Source organism: Patagioenas fasciata, chromosome 4 (assembly GCF_037038585.1).
Source record: "Patagioenas fasciata isolate bPatFas1 chromosome 4, bPatFas1.hap1, whole genome shotgun sequence".
Classification (NCBI taxonomy): domain Eukaryota; kingdom Metazoa; phylum Chordata; class Aves; order Columbiformes; family Columbidae; genus Patagioenas; species Patagioenas fasciata.
In genome coordinates this window covers 9786770-9803615 of record NC_092523.1, presented here as the reverse complement: position 1 = coordinate 9803615, position 16846 = coordinate 9786770, and the positions used below count along the sequence as shown (strand labels likewise).

The window sequence follows — 16846 nt, the reverse complement described above, 5'->3', positions numbered from 1 at the left end:
CACTAAACATGTCAGTGCAACAGCACTTGATTTAAGTATCTCCTTTTACTTCTTTGTGCTCCAGCTCCCTCTCTCTCAAATGAGGGCAGCTGAAGCACCTGAAAGATAATAAGATGCTTCAGTTCATTAGCAGTGTGATCAGATATCCTATTTAAGACATAACATGGCATGATATTAAACTATTTAGAGGGGAACTGGGCTGACAAAAAATAATTGTTAGATACCTGGAAGTGGTGGACTGAATTCCACCCACAGGTTGTCTCCCTTCAAAAAATGGCTGACTTTTCATTAAGGGGACATTTTGATACAACTGAAGAACATGAATAATACTCATTTATTTCACTTCTTTTGGGATTGAAAAATACAGAAACGTTCCATGAGCAGTTTGCCTGTATTATACTTGCAGGAGTTACTGAAAATCTTTCATGCCGTAAATACTTTTTTTTTTTCACCTTTTTTTTTTCTTAGCTTAAGGTTACACTTTGTTCATATTTCCCAGGTCTTTTCTATAATCCTGGAAGGTAGAAAATAGTATCAAAAAGAAAGAAGAGTCTCGTTATGTCTAGGAGTTGGTACTTTAATAGATACACCAAATATCGAGAGGGATGACATTATTACTGTCTTTTCCTTGATTTGGACCAATTCAATTTTCCTGCTTCTGCCTCAGTCATCTTATAAAACTCAAGTACAGACAACTTAAACATCTGCAAAATAAGGAATTAATTCCATTTCACGGCAGATGTTCAAGCCCTGAATTGACACAGAGAGATGTCAAGGTATTTAAATGAAAAGCAGACAAACGAATGATATTTTCAGTTTTGAAAATCTACAGAATGGAGAACACTAAAATTCATAGGCTGCTGCTGACAATTCCTCTGGCACAGATGGCTCAAGGAGAGTGCTCAGGGAAGCTTTAGTCCACTCCTGAGCATTGCTTCGTGTTGCTTATGCTCCTGCATTGTGGAATGTGATCTAACACAACTATGTGGCTGTACATTCCCCTTTCTTTGCTTCTCAGGAACTGCATTTCCTTGTAACTTTTCAGACCTCCTAACTGATATTTTGGCTTTATTTTCCTACTATTTCATGCAATACCTTGTTCTGTATTTAAATAGTTCTTTAGATGGATAACATTGACAAACATAGATGTTGCAGTTCTCTAAGGAAGCCACAGCAGTCTCCCAGCTGTTAACAATACATGCTTTATCAGATAGACTTGTGATTTGCTGACCCAGGAAGAAAACCCAAATGAATTAGATGTCAAATAAGGCCTATAATAGCTCAGTGAGAGTTGTCCTGGATGTCTTGTGATGTTTTCTAGCACCTTGTCCAGACTGATGTTCCTGCAGCTCAGTGCAGATCCTGGCACGACTGAGAACAAAATGCTACAGAACTGTTTTGAAATGCACATCAGACTGACAGCGATGGCATTTAGGTGGCTGAAATCTTCTCTTTCAAAAATGCTAGACAATTTTTCTTGACAGTATTACTGTGACAAAAACTATTTTGTGCCTTTGGTGCTTATGTTATTTGCAGACACAGCACTGGTTTTGTGTTGCTGTGCAGCTGACATAAATATATGACTTTCAAACGTCATATGACTAATGTTGATATATGTTTTATTTTTACTGGAACTGTTTGGTTTATAAATGTGTTTAAAAAGCAGCTCTTAGTTTATATTTTCCCACTCTTGAAAACTGTCTTCAGCTTTTGTCCATCTCATCTGCTAAATGCTTTTAGTTTCAACATAATACATATTGTGCACCCATATTCTAACCAATAGCTATTATTCCTTTCTCTCTCTGTTGAAATACTTTTCACTTCAGTTTTTTCTTTTTCCAACCCTTTTTTCTCATAACTTGGACCCAGGATTTACAGACACTGAGGAGCCTAAAACTGTTTGAAATCAGGCTGCTTGCTCTGGTTGCTTCAGCAGTTAAGTTTTTCTGTGACTTCTACAACAAATCTAGAACTTCTCACCAAACCCAACCAGCCACATCTCCATCCTTTTTTAGATCTTTGCTCATGTTTGTGTTTCTTTAAAACTGATTTCAGGTTTTTTATCTGCTCCTCAAAGTTTGCACCTTTTAACACTGAACTAGTAAAGCGATACTTAAAGCGACAAAGTTATTCTGTGAACAAAAGAGATTTCAAACACATTATAAGTATAAATTATAACCAGGAATTTCTTAATTACATACTTTTTATATTGTTCTTACTAAGTATATTCTTAATCCAGTAACTTCAGTAAAACATTCAAGCTCAAAGTTAAACGTCTTTTGTTCAAATATGACTGTAGTATTTCTGATCCATTGTCCTTCACAGAGACAGAGATAAGTAAAGCTTAACTGATTCCACTAATTGTGAATGTAACAGTGCTATTGTATGTAGTGGATTTCTGTTCCGCTTTACTGCATAATGAATATAATTTCTTTACCACCAGGTAAAGAACGTCTTGCTCACTGCCTGGGAACTACTACTCTTCAAGCCAGTCAATTTATAGAGAGTTTTATGCAAAAATACAAGAAGGTATATGAATTTACAAAGAAAACCATTGAAGAATGCCGAAATAAAGGTAATCCAAAGTCTGCAAGCATTTTTTTTTACTGATTAGCTCTATATGACAGTGGTGAAAACAAAGATTCCACTCAACCAAAATTCAGATAGTTATAGGAGAAGAAAAAAGGTGAAATATAATTTCTTGTTGAATCAGCTTTTTTCTGTTTTAACCCTAAGAGGAGCTGATTCGTCGTGTCTACCTTTTCTCAGGAAGATGCTAATAGAATAAGACATCTCTTCTCAGAGTGAACATTACTTAGTGACAAGTTACACTGCATCATTTTGACGTATAATGTACTCCAACACAAAAAAGCCCAAGGAGTCTTTTACTTAATAAATATGCTACATGGCTGGTGGACCGTGGAAGTTCAGCCATTTAGTCAAAGAGCCAATTTACAGAGCCATTTTTAAAATGTATTTTTTCCCTTTATCAGTTAGGATTTATATTCTTGAAGTTCAGGTGGTGTCTGTGATGACAGGTGTGTGCACAGTGCTTCTTGGAGCCAGCAGCTGTAAATGCTTCTTGCATCAAATTTGTTGTTAGTCTACACGTTCGTTTATATTTAGTGAAACCTGGGAGTGCAGTAATTTGAGGAGAGAAAACATAGCTGCTTGAAATATTTTCTTTTAAAAGCTTATTAGCAGAACTGTCAAAATAAACTTCTTTTGTTTTTTAGTACAGTGTAATGTACCAAGACATTTTGTAGGAGTAAATAGTAAATTTGCAATATAATATTACCCATCATTGTATGGGTGAGTGTCATGATAGAAACATATAACTGACTTCTAGTCATGAAAATTATAGTATTCCTGCTTTCTAGGGCTTAAAAATCTACTGGAAGCATGAACTGTCATTGTGTGACACAACTGTGTTCTTTCATTTTTTGATATTATGTTGTGGTATAACCCAGCAGGCAGCTAAACACAACACACAGCCGTTCACTCACTTCTCCCCCTGCAGATTCCCCCTCTTGGATTAAGATAAAGACAGTTTAATAGGACAGAAAGGGAAAAAAAAATATATACATATATAGAAGTATATGTGTGTATATATATATGTATGTGTATATATATATATATGTAACAAGCGATGCACAATGCACTTGCTCACGGATCACCAACTGATACCCAGCCAGTTCCTGAGCAATGGTTCCCTTGGCCAGTTTGCCCCAAAATATATACTGAGCATGATGTCATATGGTATGGAATGTCCCCTTGACCGGTTGGGGTGACCTGTCCTGGCTGTGCCCTCTCCCAGCTTCTTGTGCACCTGATGCAGTGTGAGAAGATGAAAAGTCCTTGACTGCTGAACAACAACTGAACCATCAGTGCGTTATCAACATTATTCTCATTATAAATCCAAAGCATAGCACTATACCAGCTCCTAGGAAGAAAATTAACTCTATCTCAGCCAAAACCAGGATATATTACTAAAGAAAAGTGAAGTTACTGAAAATCTCTTTTTTAGCTATAATTAAGCCAAATATAACATATCTAGCAAAATATTACACATTTACTACATATTTCTTTGATCTGTTTAAAATAACATAGCATTCTTTTCTTGAAGGTGAATGAATTTCAGTAACCAGACTTCTGTGATAAAAAATCAGGCTTGTGAGTTTAGTCGACAAGAGTGTCATAACTACTGTCCTTGATTGTCATTGAAACACACTTGTCTAATTCGTACTTACTCCCATCTATCAACCACTGTTTTAACCATTAATGGCAGAAGAACAATCTGTTTCGGTTGCACAAGCTCAAAAAAATCTGCAACACGTCAACATTATTTAATATTTTTCTTGTTAATCCACTTCAGATTCCATCTTTCCAACAAAAACATTCCAGCCTAGTGAGCTAATTATAAGGTAGCTTTACTTATCTGCAGTTCGAAGGTGAACAGCACCCACCCAACTGACGTTATTTAATGCAGAGATGTCAAACTCATTTTCACTGGGGCCACATCAGCCTTGTGGTTGCCTTCAATGGATTGAATGTAATTTTAAGACTGTATAAATGTAATTACTCCTACATATAGCGAGACTGATGTGGCCCCAGGTGACAATGAGCTTTACGCCCCTGCATTAAATATTATGTCCTATACTCCATAGACATAAGCATATAAATATAAGCATATAAATAATAAGCATATTAATAATATTAATTTGTGATTAGTATATTTTTGTTGGAGTATTAGTATATACACTATTACATTGTTTTAAAATGAAATTATTGAAATATTAAAAAGGCTACATTAAGTCCTTATTCAAATAAGTATTTGCAGATTAATCTTTGACCACCAAAGCAAACTCTGCCACAACTATAAGAAAGATGTTTGGGGATGCTAATCTGCTATGAGTATTGCAAGGGTGATTCTGTTGTGGAAACACACTGCACAGGGTTAAGGATATTACAGTAAATTAATTTTTCCCTGAGAATTCAGTGTTTCAAGATTTTCGTCTTTAGATACTGTTCATCATGGCAAATCTTAGTTAAACCGGGAAGACTGATTTGCCAAAGAATACCCGAACTTCCAGATAATTAATTCCCTTGTTCCAAAACTGGTACTTTTGGTATCAGCGCTCCTGAAAATACAGGAAATACTCCCCAATGTAAAATTTTAAAATATCCTATATAATTTGCAAAAAGCTGTATTAATTCAGCATAGGTTTCCTCAGCCCCTGCACATAAGTCTGGGTATGTATTGTGCATAGTAGAGTTAAGGAAATTTGGCTGTGAAAGGGACATGAAAATACCACATAAAGAAAATGAAAAAAAAGTTAAACTTTTTTTTTTTTCCTTAAAAAAACCCCATTTGATAATTTTGGGAAATATTAATTAATGATGTAATTACTCTACAAATTGATTTTTCTTTCCTATTCCCAAGTAAACTATTCATTGCATGGAAATCCCTAATTATGGCTGCTAATAGATAGCTAATTCTGCTAGGTATTTATAGTTTCATCTCCCACAGAGAGAGTTTGCTGGTATATCAGTAGCGATTCCTAATGAAAATACAGCTTTAATGAACAGAAGTTTTACTTGTGTAACATGTACCAATTCTCTGAATGAAATAATTCTTAGACCAAAAATACAATAAGCATTTGAGGTTTAAGCAAGAGAAGATCCGACTATTTTCAGAGGGCAAAGTATTAAATTTACTCAGGCAGCATGTAATTACAAAAATCTATATTATCTTCAAAAATAATTTTTGAAATTTAATTTTAATCACTCTGAGAATACTAATTTTGATTTGAATCCTACAAGGTTATGTGGTTTCCATAATGGGACGTAAAAGACCACTGGCTAATATCAATGCACAGGATTACAAGCTACGCACTCAAGCGGAGAGGCAGGCCGTCAATTTTGTTGTTCAAGGTAAAAAATATGCCTTCCCACCTTCCTACTTACCTACCTATCTCTTTATCTCTGCTTGCCTTTAATGGACAACAACTCTGATCATCTCAAAAGAATAAATATTCTACTACATGTATACTAGAGTAGACTGCTGAGGTGTGAGTTCGACTGTAAAAGAAATGTTTAAATTATGCATTCTATCTACCTTTAAAATTCCCACAAAACAGTATCATGAAACACAATGTTCTAAGACACTATAATGCTCTGTGGTAGTTAAATATAGGTATAGATACGAACTATGTAGAGAAAAAAAGTATCTAGAATTCAGATGTGCTTCAGAAGTATCATCTTAAAACATTTTCCTTTCTGGTTGCTTTGATAGTTTATTACCCTGAAAGGGTTTCTGTGATTTTGCTGCTTAAAGATTCTAGCATTCATTTTGTCGGATAGCTTTAGTTTAAGAAATACAAAATATTACAAGAACTGTGCGTTATTGTTACTTGTTTTGAAATCCAACTCATACTTTGTAAGGAACATTCAAACATAATTCTGTAGGGGGCAAGAATAAACGTGGTTTTTTCACAGAAAAACATTGCAAATTTGCCATATAGGTTGGGAATGTGAAAATCAAGATAAAGTGCTTGACTGTTAGTTAATCTGATGCAGTAACATACTCTGTTTAAATCACTTGGGGCTCGGTCTTGTACAGAATTTAACCACCTAAGGAAACTGAACTGTCAGTCCAAAGCTGAGAGCCCTCCTACCAAGCTGCCCCTGGAAGAATTATTTCTTTAAGTGGATGATGCTGAAAGGGTTTTCATTAAGTTATATTGGAAGTGTACCATTTACAGGCAGGTAAAAAGTACTTTCTAGGCATGGAGATGGGCTGCTTTTTATAAAGTGACTTGGATATTCCTTTTGGAAGGATCATTTATGTTTTGTTTGTTTCGCTTCTCCAAATAATATTAATTTTAATGTTTCATTTAAAAAATAGGAAGTATGTATGACATGTTTGACCCTCCTTATAATTAGAAACTGAATTTAAGTACCGTCTCTGCAAGAATATGTACAGATCTGGAATTCTGATATACATCCCATTGCTTGAATAATAGTTGTACTATGTTGCTCTGTTAAGCTCCCAAATGTAAATTTTTAAAGTATCCTTATAAAATCTGCATCACAGCTTGCATGTTTGTAGCACTGGGCACGTCCGTACCACCTTCCATCCAGCAGCCTTTCCCGTTGGAGGAAAACGCTTGAGCTCAACAGTGAGTCCTGCTGAGTGTACGGTGTAGCATTAATAAAACATGACTTTCTGAGCAGCACTTGCTCATGTCCATCTGTCCAAGGAGCTTGGAGCTACAGCAAAGCTGTCACGAGGCTGTGTGCAACATGCTCACTTATAGGTATCATAACCCACAATAATGAGATTATGATATTTCATTGGTGGTTCAAAAAATATTGGAGGACAAATCTGATGAAACATAGTCTAACTGTTATTCAAAACATGCAATATTAGAAGGTGTGATGAACCGAGGATTGAAAACTCTAAAGTATTCAGTATTCCCAAATTTTATTAAAAATTTCCTTCTAGACCACAAGGATTTTTTCATTTCAGGATTTCACCTCTGAGATAATCTTTAAAGACTGTAAAAATATTCTAATTATGCTAAAACATTCTATCACAGTGTACTAAACTGCATATATGTGGTTTATATAATACTTGTATGGAATAGTCTAATTAATTTAAGCAGTGTGCATTTTGGCTATGTTAGCAGAAGTCTTCTGATGCATGACAATATTGAAACACAGAGTTCCAGCTTTAACTTCCTACAACTGGCTTTGCCACTGATCTTTTGTAGGGTTTTTTCTCTTTTTGAATATTTTCCAGTTCAATAGTTTTAACCAATGTACAGCATAATATTTATCACTTACAATTCAGCTCTGGATAACCTTATAGAACAAAGTATGTGTTGTATTAAGATATCACTAATCATGAAAACTGTCACATGTAGCTGGAAGAACTCTACTCTGGGAGTTTGCTGGTTTGTAAATTCCAAAGGCACTGGGAAGATAATGGAGCGCCATTCACCTGCATCTGCCCTGTTACGTTATTTGACCGTATTAACATTAAGGAATGTTTTAAATAAGGACTGCACAGCTAGTCAGAAAAATACAATCAAAATACTTTTTCTGAAGTATGCTGTGTCAATTAAGCTTCTACAAAATTGTGGCAAAGTCAAGGATATAATTATTTTATTGTAAAGTATTTTAAATGGTACATCTCTAAAAATCACATTGCAGAAAAAAGAATATTTTTTTTTATTTTGAGACTTCTGTTTTATTACTTTACATTGTTTCATGAAGAATATACATAGAACATATGTATTGTGGTAGATGAAATGCTCAGTTATATAATTTTATTCTACCAGTCACTTAGAAGACATCTACCTGACCTTTGGTGAAACATCCTTTCTTACCTTCTATATCAATGTGTCCCTTTTTGCGTTCTATCAAATCAGTTCGTCACATCATTTGAACAGGAAAACAAGATGGGTAGTTGGGGCGAAACCCTCAATTAGACACAGACGTCTCAATAGTCACCTTTTGATCTGCACTTGATATAGTCAGTGAGTAAAGCAGAGTCTCAGTATGGGGTTCAGGGGAGGCAGTTTGTCATAGAAAGCCATGAAGAAAGAAGAGATGGTAAGTGTGTCTCCTCAGTCTCATAGATATTCTCTCACATCTTCCAGGAGAGCACCCTCACTATTTCCCTGCCTGGCTGCTCTGTCTCCTTGCCCTGGGAGCTGAACCATTTGGAAAAAAGAATTAAAAATCCATTGAGTTAGAGGGTGCAAAAAGGAAGATGTCTGTGTTCAAGTACATTTAGTATAACGGATGGGACAAGGACAATTATGGCTTCCAGTCTTTGGTTAAAGGCTTATTTCTGTGTTTTGTCTGATAAATCTTTATATAAAATGTATTAAAACCCTGTTGCATGGTTCAGAACAGACCCTCTCACCAAACTGGAAGCCTGGACAATCGTTTTGTCTCTTGATCGCTAGAAATGCATAATCTATTATATAACATGACACTGTTTCATGCACCACTGTTCTTAACACTGTAATGTAATGCATATACATATGCATTACATACACAGGGAAATATGAAAATGCATAAAATTAAGTTTCCAAATGTAAATGTAGTTCTGAAACAATGTTCTAATTTTTAATTCCAATATAGAGTTTGATAATTTCAGACATTTTTTATAAAAAATAATTTTTAAACTCATGGCCATGACTAAAAAAATGGACCTTTAATTAACACAATTTTGTATAATAATTTTCTGGTTTTAGTTAACATGTAATTATTTAGTTTGTTATTTATTAATCTTCTTATCTGTTTCACATATTACATGAATTGAATCTGCTACTTTTGCCAATTCTTATAATTCAAAATCCTTGGATGCTTTTCATTCCTGTGCTGTAGTTCCAAGAAGAACGTTTTCCTTTTGCAGGCTCTAAATTGAAACCAGATCACTTTCTTTCATAGGGTCTGCAGCCGATCTTTGTAAAATGGCTATGGTGGAGATTTTTACCGCTGTTGTTGTTTCTCCGACTTTAACAGCCAGGTTAGTAATGAATGATTCCAAACCTGTTGACTTTAAAACAAAAATAGTTGAAATGAATGTGGTTTTGGCATTTTAAGCAGCTGTAGAAATGTCATGTGTGCCTCTGAATCTTTTAACAAGCAATGACTTGTGGGATGGTTTTATACATTCAGTTATATCTTTGTGCTTAAGTGGTTGGATCTGTAAATCCATCCCAAGGCGATGAAGCACCCTGGGGCCATTTAAATTCAGTCAGATCTAGTTGAGTGGTAGTTCTCTGTCTTTGAAATCAAGCCCACTGATCATATCCTTCCTGTATTTTGAGTGTATTGTACAATGGGGATTGAACATTCAATGGGCTGGGGAAAAAAAACAGGAATCAGGAAACCAGTGCTCAAGCAAAATAAATGCACATTTTTTTATTCTTGTATAGATGACTTTCCTTTGCTAAAGCAAAGCTGGATCATCATGATTCTCTTTGGTTGTAAGTGCTCATAGCTGGGTAGGTGATCATAGAACGTCCTCAAGATTTTTATGAAATAATGAAGTCTACTTTCCCTGTAATAAAGGATGGAGGGGATGCTGCAGAGAGTGAGCATTATTATTTGCTGCAGTAGAAAGATACTTTGAAAGCAAACATCGAGAAAAAAAAGCACAAACAAGATGGATTCTCATCTTTTGCAATGCTGTAGTGAACAGTGAAGTAGAACAGGAATTTTTGCAGTAGAAGTTCAGATAAAAGCAGAGATAGCGGGTGGTGCAGAACGTCAGCGTTTGTGTTGTCATCCAGGAATAATAAACACTGAGCTATGGCAACCTTGTTCTAGGGTCTTCAGTGGGAGTTTAGGTCAGTACAAAATAACAGGCTTTGGCCTTCCAAATAAACTTTACAATGATATGTAATATAATATTACGTATTGTATGTCATTATATGTAATGTAATATTACATATTGCAATATTATTGTAATGTAATATTCCTGTAAATACTCTGTGCTTGTGTGTATATCATTTACACACAGTGGTGTTGTCTTATTTGATCAGTGTTTCAAAATGTAATTTCTAATTACAAATCTAAGTTGTATGTGTTCAACCCAAAGGTAGGGTGATTCCCGTGTAAAGACTTTTTGAACAAAATAGCAGTGAACTATGACCAAAAAAAGATACAAACACATGGTCGTCTAGTATAAATCTGAACTGGGAAATGGTTCTTTGGTGAAGATATTGCATGCAGAGAGACAATTATACATTTATGTATTAAATGTCAGATGATGTACTGTAACGCATTGCATTGTACATTTTGGGGCAGATTCTTTACACTGATTACAATTCTTTCTGCTGCCTGAGTTATACGAAGAGGCTAGAATTTGGCAGCTGTGGCCTGGCTAAATATTTCTTTAGCAAGTGTAACTTTGAGTTAGATTAGCACTAGAGCAGCTGCCTTCTGAGGCAATCAGCCAACAGTCTTTACTGGAGGAGGCAAGTGGAGGGTTGAGAGGGCAAAGAACATGCTCCCTTCTTCAGATCCTACCCAGCACAGAGACCTTTAGGTTCAGTAACTAGTTCTTTGTCATGCTTCTGAGAAAGCCAAAGTTTTTGCGACTAATGCCATGTCTGATAAAGCTTGTGAATGTTTTCTTCTCTCAACAGAAGATTTTACTTGAGTAGTCCTTTCTCAAAACTATTTGTTTTAAAGGAGTAGTGTCATCAAGTGGCTAAGGGGGTAACAGACGTGGTGAAGTGTTGTTGAATCTCCTTGTGTTGTGAAAGAATACGGGAATGGCTACACCAGCCATCCGAGACGTACACTGCCCATCCTTCTTATTCACAGAAACACAGAATCATAGAATCGTTTAGGTTGGAAAAGAACCTTTAAGATCATCAAGTCCAACTGTAAACCCAACACTGCCAAGTCCACCACTAAGCCATGTCCCTAAGCATCACATCTACATGTTTTTTAAACCCCTCCAGGGATGGTGACTCAACCACTTCCCTGGGCAGCCTGTTCCGGTGCCTGACAACCCTTATGGTGAAGAAATTTTCCATAATATCCAATCTAAAATTGGATAAAAAAATCCAATTCCTATCATAAATTTCACAGCTAGGAAACACCAAGACTGCAAAGACGTATGAAAGAGATAGATGGTTTTAAACTGGAATTTTGAACTTCTGCCAGCCATTAACAACTGGATGGCTTTGCTGAAGGAGAACCCTTTAATAGTCACTAATGGCTCCTTGCTGTAATATTTAGTAGGTACTTGCAAGGCAGGCTTGTCAGAAAAGCACAATCAATGCCTTTATAAATTCTGTGAACATTCACCTGCTTGGACGGTGGCTCAGGCTTTTGAAAGCATCGCTGTGGTCTTGCCAAAAGAGTACAGGATAGCAACTTGAAAATTTGTATTTCCACTTGTCAGCCGGGTGGCATGCAGTTAGTTATTTTTTCAGTGGTCTGTTTCTTAATTTTCTTATTAGTCAAGTCAGAATAATGATCCTAGTATCCTTTTTAAAGCTCTTTGATAAATATCATTTAACGGAAGTGTATACATAATTGGTGCTGTTGTTGAAACAGTAGGAAGGCACAGTAGCTCTTACAGAGTGAGAAACATAATCAGTCTCTTATTATCATCACATCAGATCATATTCATTCTAAAGATAGCACACTACTATCTTTTCTTCTATCTTCACTCCCTTGTAAGCATTTTCTTTCCTATTAGGACTTCTAATTTTGGAAACAGGATTTTCACTTTGAGCAGCATTAACAAAGAAAAATATCTTTTATACATGCTTTAAAAGTCATTATGAACCCCGCATTTACACTGAGAGACAGTATCCTATGGGGCCTAGCCAAGCTGTGGCTAACACTCAACATTTTGTCTTCCTTACTTTGGAAATAAAAAAAGTAAATTCTAGATAAGGTCTTACAGCTTTTAGCGTTAGTTTGCAGGTGTGTTTGCAGCCTTCTCCACTGACAGCACTGTGTTCGTTTTGCTTATGCTGTAATGTTCAACTGTGAGCAAGCACTGACCCAGCAGCGTGAAGCTTCATTTTTGTATGGCTAGTACATGTTCAGTTATCGTTTGTGCATATGATATTGCATTTGGAAGTCAGGGAAAGTTAATAAAATCACATTTTCACGATGCTTCATTGGAGAGGCCCTCTTGAGGAAACAGTGTATTCCATTGTGCGTGATCAATGGCTGTTCTGTCAGCTAGCAGTCTCGTTTTTCTCTTTGTCTTTCTTCATCTTTTAATTCAAATGCCATCCTAGCAACTTATGCTGTTGACAATAAAAAGTCAATCAGTTACTCGGAAATAATTTTACACAAATGGATGAAAGCAGCATTAAATGTAATATGTATTATAAGGAGCTGATATTAGCATGGGTTAGCTACTGGCCTCAGTGTTAACATCTCTGCATTTCATGTGGCATTGATGAGTAATCAAAATTATTTCTTCAGACTTCTTCTGTATTACCCAGATCTTTGTTAAGATGCTGTTCTGTCACTGATGGCCAAGTTGCTTACTGAAAATTGTGCTGCTGACATAAATTATTCAAGTGCCAGCTTTTACCTGTCCAATGCAATTCACAGAACCTCCACAGTGTTACCTGCAGGCAGATGATAGCAAAGAAACTGAGATCAAGGCACACAGTAGCAGCTGCAAGAAAGATTTATGGAATGTATGAGAGTGGAAAGGTGCTCGGTGAACTCAGATGGACAATTGTTGTCATTTGCAGTGTTTAACACATCGTGGCAGTGGCAGAAGCGTGGAAGCTTGGTAAGAAAGAAGGATGCTGGAAGATTGTGGGAGAATTGCTGCCTGTAGCAATTCTAGCAAAAATTATCACTTTGTAAGCTGAAGGTGCACTGGTGTCACCTCAGTTCTACCTGGTGCTGCATGGACTTTTCAGAAAGTCATTGAAGATGATAATATCCCAACAACATGCCAATGAAATTTAACAAGTCTGCAGAACTATTGAGTAATTTGGTGTGAATCCAGCAATTCTGCTTTCTCACCAATTTATTGTTCCTTTAGCACTGGACCTGTGCCACAAACACACAGCTTTGCCGCTCAGCATGTCCGGAGCCCAGTTAAAGAGACAGGTTCAGCAATGGGCCAGATCGACATGGATGACCTGAAAAGGAGGAGCCACCAGCAAATAAGAGGACAAGGCATGGTCTAATTTTTTTTGGTCCCAGCTGCTTGTCAATAGCAGTGGATGTTGGAGGTTTTTTATGTCTTCCTCAAGGAACAAACACTTTAACCAGCCTAATGATTTTCTGAGTTGGTGAACTGTAAATGCAGCTCGCTTCTTCACAGATCACTAAATTAGTAAGAAACAGCTCTAATCATCCCAGGAACAAGCGTTGTGTTGTGTGACTTGGATTTTTTTCAGATACAAATCACGTGATGAATGGTAAATTATTTGTTTATTGGAAGTAGCTTCAGTTTTAGTTATACATAAGAACCTAGAGGCATTTTTATAAAGTGTGTAGGGATTCAAGCATTGCTACTTTATTGACTACTTATCATTTCTCAGGTTCATACAAAAGGACAGACTAACCAAACCAACTTCTTTGTTCCATCATAGCTTAACCAAATACATTCAGTAAACCACTTAGTGATGCTGCCACATGTGATGATTTTCTTTAATTCTGGGCAGAAATCTTATGCCCCTATATCTGTTTCTTCAGGAATTAAAGAATTGTTTTTAATCCTTTTTCTTCTCTAGCAGTTATCCAGGCTTTTCAAATAAATGCTTATTGCTCTGATACTCTGCCCAGAATTCCCAGTATATGGTTGCAGATCTCCTCTAAAGGATTAACTCTAACAAGGCTGTCAGTTTTATCCTTATCCTAATACTGGAGAAACAGAATCATAAGGAAAAGATAAAAGCTTTGGATTCTGCTTGAGAGGAATAAGATTTTTGTTTCACAGACATGTGCTATTGTTTCAGTAGCAGAAAGAAACATCCCACATCAAATTGCTGTGTCAGAAATCACTGTGAGCTCTCCAGAGCTGCTGTCGCCGTCCAGTGTGTAGCTTTTCACTTCCCGAAGTGGCCAAATAACCTTGAATTTCTAGGTGTGCTGTGACTTAGCAAAATCCTTTATTTCCTGGAGCACACAAAGCTGTATTTTGCATGTATCCACAAGATGCTGAACTGTTACATGAACACTTCACGCACTGTGAGCCAAAACAAGTCAGAATGATTTATTAATATATAAACTTTTTTCATATTCCTCCATTTATCCCATTTCAAAATATCTTGTTCATTTTGTCTTTTTTCCTAACAACAACTTTTATGCTATCTTGTGAATTTTAAAAAACTTTTAGGCACATTTTTTTTGAACTTTGAACCAAGCTTTGAACCATGCACTGTCCTATCTGCAATTTTGAAGACTCTCATAATGCATTTAGAGGTTTCAGATTCAAAATGAAAAAACGTGATGTTCCTAGCTGGATGATTATATTATTCATCAGGGAAGGCAATAACATAGGATAACAGACAAGGATATTAGTATTTGGAATATAAAATCTGATACTGTTTTATCAGAAAACATGATAAATTTCAACAATCAGGGACACAGCACTTTTTAAATTAGAAGAAAAGCATGCGTGAATAGAAAGTGACTGATTTTTTCAAGTGTTTCTAAATGTCTATTGTGCTACCAAGTGACCATTCAGATCTTTTTTAAAGTAGTGTGCTTTCAGTAACTTTTTAAATGCTTATACATTTTTATTGTACCTATAAAAAACTTACCTATTAACATTGTCTTATGCTCTTAAATAAAGCATTATAGGGTATTTTTAGTTTAACTAGAATTTTTACTCAAACAAATAATCTATGATGGATTTCAAGTAACTCGTCTTTTTTGCTCCTTCTCCAAAGAGAATCCTTTGGCGTGGGAAATCTATTGTTCAGTTATAATTTCATTCTCAGCTTGTCTTCAAACTAGAAATAAAATGTGTAATTTTGCATGGAAATTTTACACTTGAGCACTCCAGCTTGGGGTCAGACAACCTGATGGTACCACACCATTGTTTTTTTTCTGAAGGTGGAGAGCTAACCAACAGGAAACATTTTAACTCTCTTAATCTGGGCTCCTCAGCCTGATTCTTAGTTGGAATAATCTGACGTTAATTTCTTATTATGCATGACGATTAGACCCTCTTATTTGAGGTTTTCCCACTTACCCAATTTTAAATATTAATTTAATTGATTTTCTATTTAAACTCTTAAACCAGCCAGCTGGCCTCTCAGGTATGCTTTAAGAAATATACTTAGCACCTTACACCTAGCCTTAGCCTCATTCCCTTTGTTCGTGCTGCTTGGCTTAGTTAGACCTCCCATGGGAGGGTCAGGGGCTGTGGTGGGAGAAGTGAATAGGGACAGGAATTGAGACTGAGGTGACTTTTGAGTGATCTGAAGCTGGCAAGTGGTTGGGTCTGATATATCTATAATAGCTCATATCTCATATATCATACCTCGTATCTCATAGATCATATCATATATCATATCATAGAATGTCAGGGATTGGAAGTGACCTCAAAGGATCATCCAGTCCAGTCCCCCTGCTGGAGCAGGAACACCCAGATGAGGTTCCACAGGAAGGTGTCCAGGCGGGTTTGAATGTCTGCAGAGAAGGAGACTCCACAACCTCCCTGGGCAGCCTGTTCCAGTGTCTGTTACCCTCACTGAGATATTATATATATATAAAATCTAACATAATGTACTATATTATAATTTAATATAATACAATATAATACAATACAATAACATATTTGCCTGCTGCAAAACGATGCAGTAAATTAACCTGCAACTAGTCTGAAGGACTTCATCAGGGGTTTCTATTTTGTATTATTATCGTGCAGACCAGTTTGGAAAACTGGATCATATTATGCTTTGGATGTGTTGTTAACAGCAGTAAAAATTTCCAATGTGATACAAAAATGTGCGACAAAAATGTACAATGGGCTGTTCCCTCTGTCTAGCTTTAAGTATCTAAGATAGGTAGCTGTACTAGGAGGTGGTACCCCCATTAATTCAGTGCATAGAGATGGGTTTTTTCCAGATGTCAATTCAGAACCTCTAAGTGAGTGCCTACCTTGGCCCCTGACTATAGAAGGAGCATGAATTTAATTAGTTTGAGCATCTTTTGGCACGTTGCAATGGCCTGAAACACCACACATTGCTGTTAAAAAAACCAGCTTCTGAGAAAGACTAATATGACGATAGTATCTTTTTTCCCCTCTATCCTATGCTGGCCTCTTCTTCAGGATATTCCTACAATAGAGCCTGCAGCACGTCATGCCACAGCA

General features: G+C 36.3%; 1 protein-coding gene across 1 annotated transcript in view; it reads left to right on the top strand.

The window, feature by feature from the left end:
• POLN (DNA polymerase nu) overlaps positions 1-16846 on the top strand; it is an 87049-nt gene that overhangs the window by 53727 nt on the left and 16476 nt on the right. Inside the window, exons 14-16 of the mRNA XM_071808487.1 lie at positions 2444-2575; positions 5824-5934; positions 9466-9544. Coding sequence (XP_071664588.1) covers positions 2444-2575; positions 5824-5934; positions 9466-9544 — 322 coding nt within the window. The remainder of the gene's footprint in view (positions 1-2443; positions 2576-5823; positions 5935-9465; positions 9545-16846) is intronic.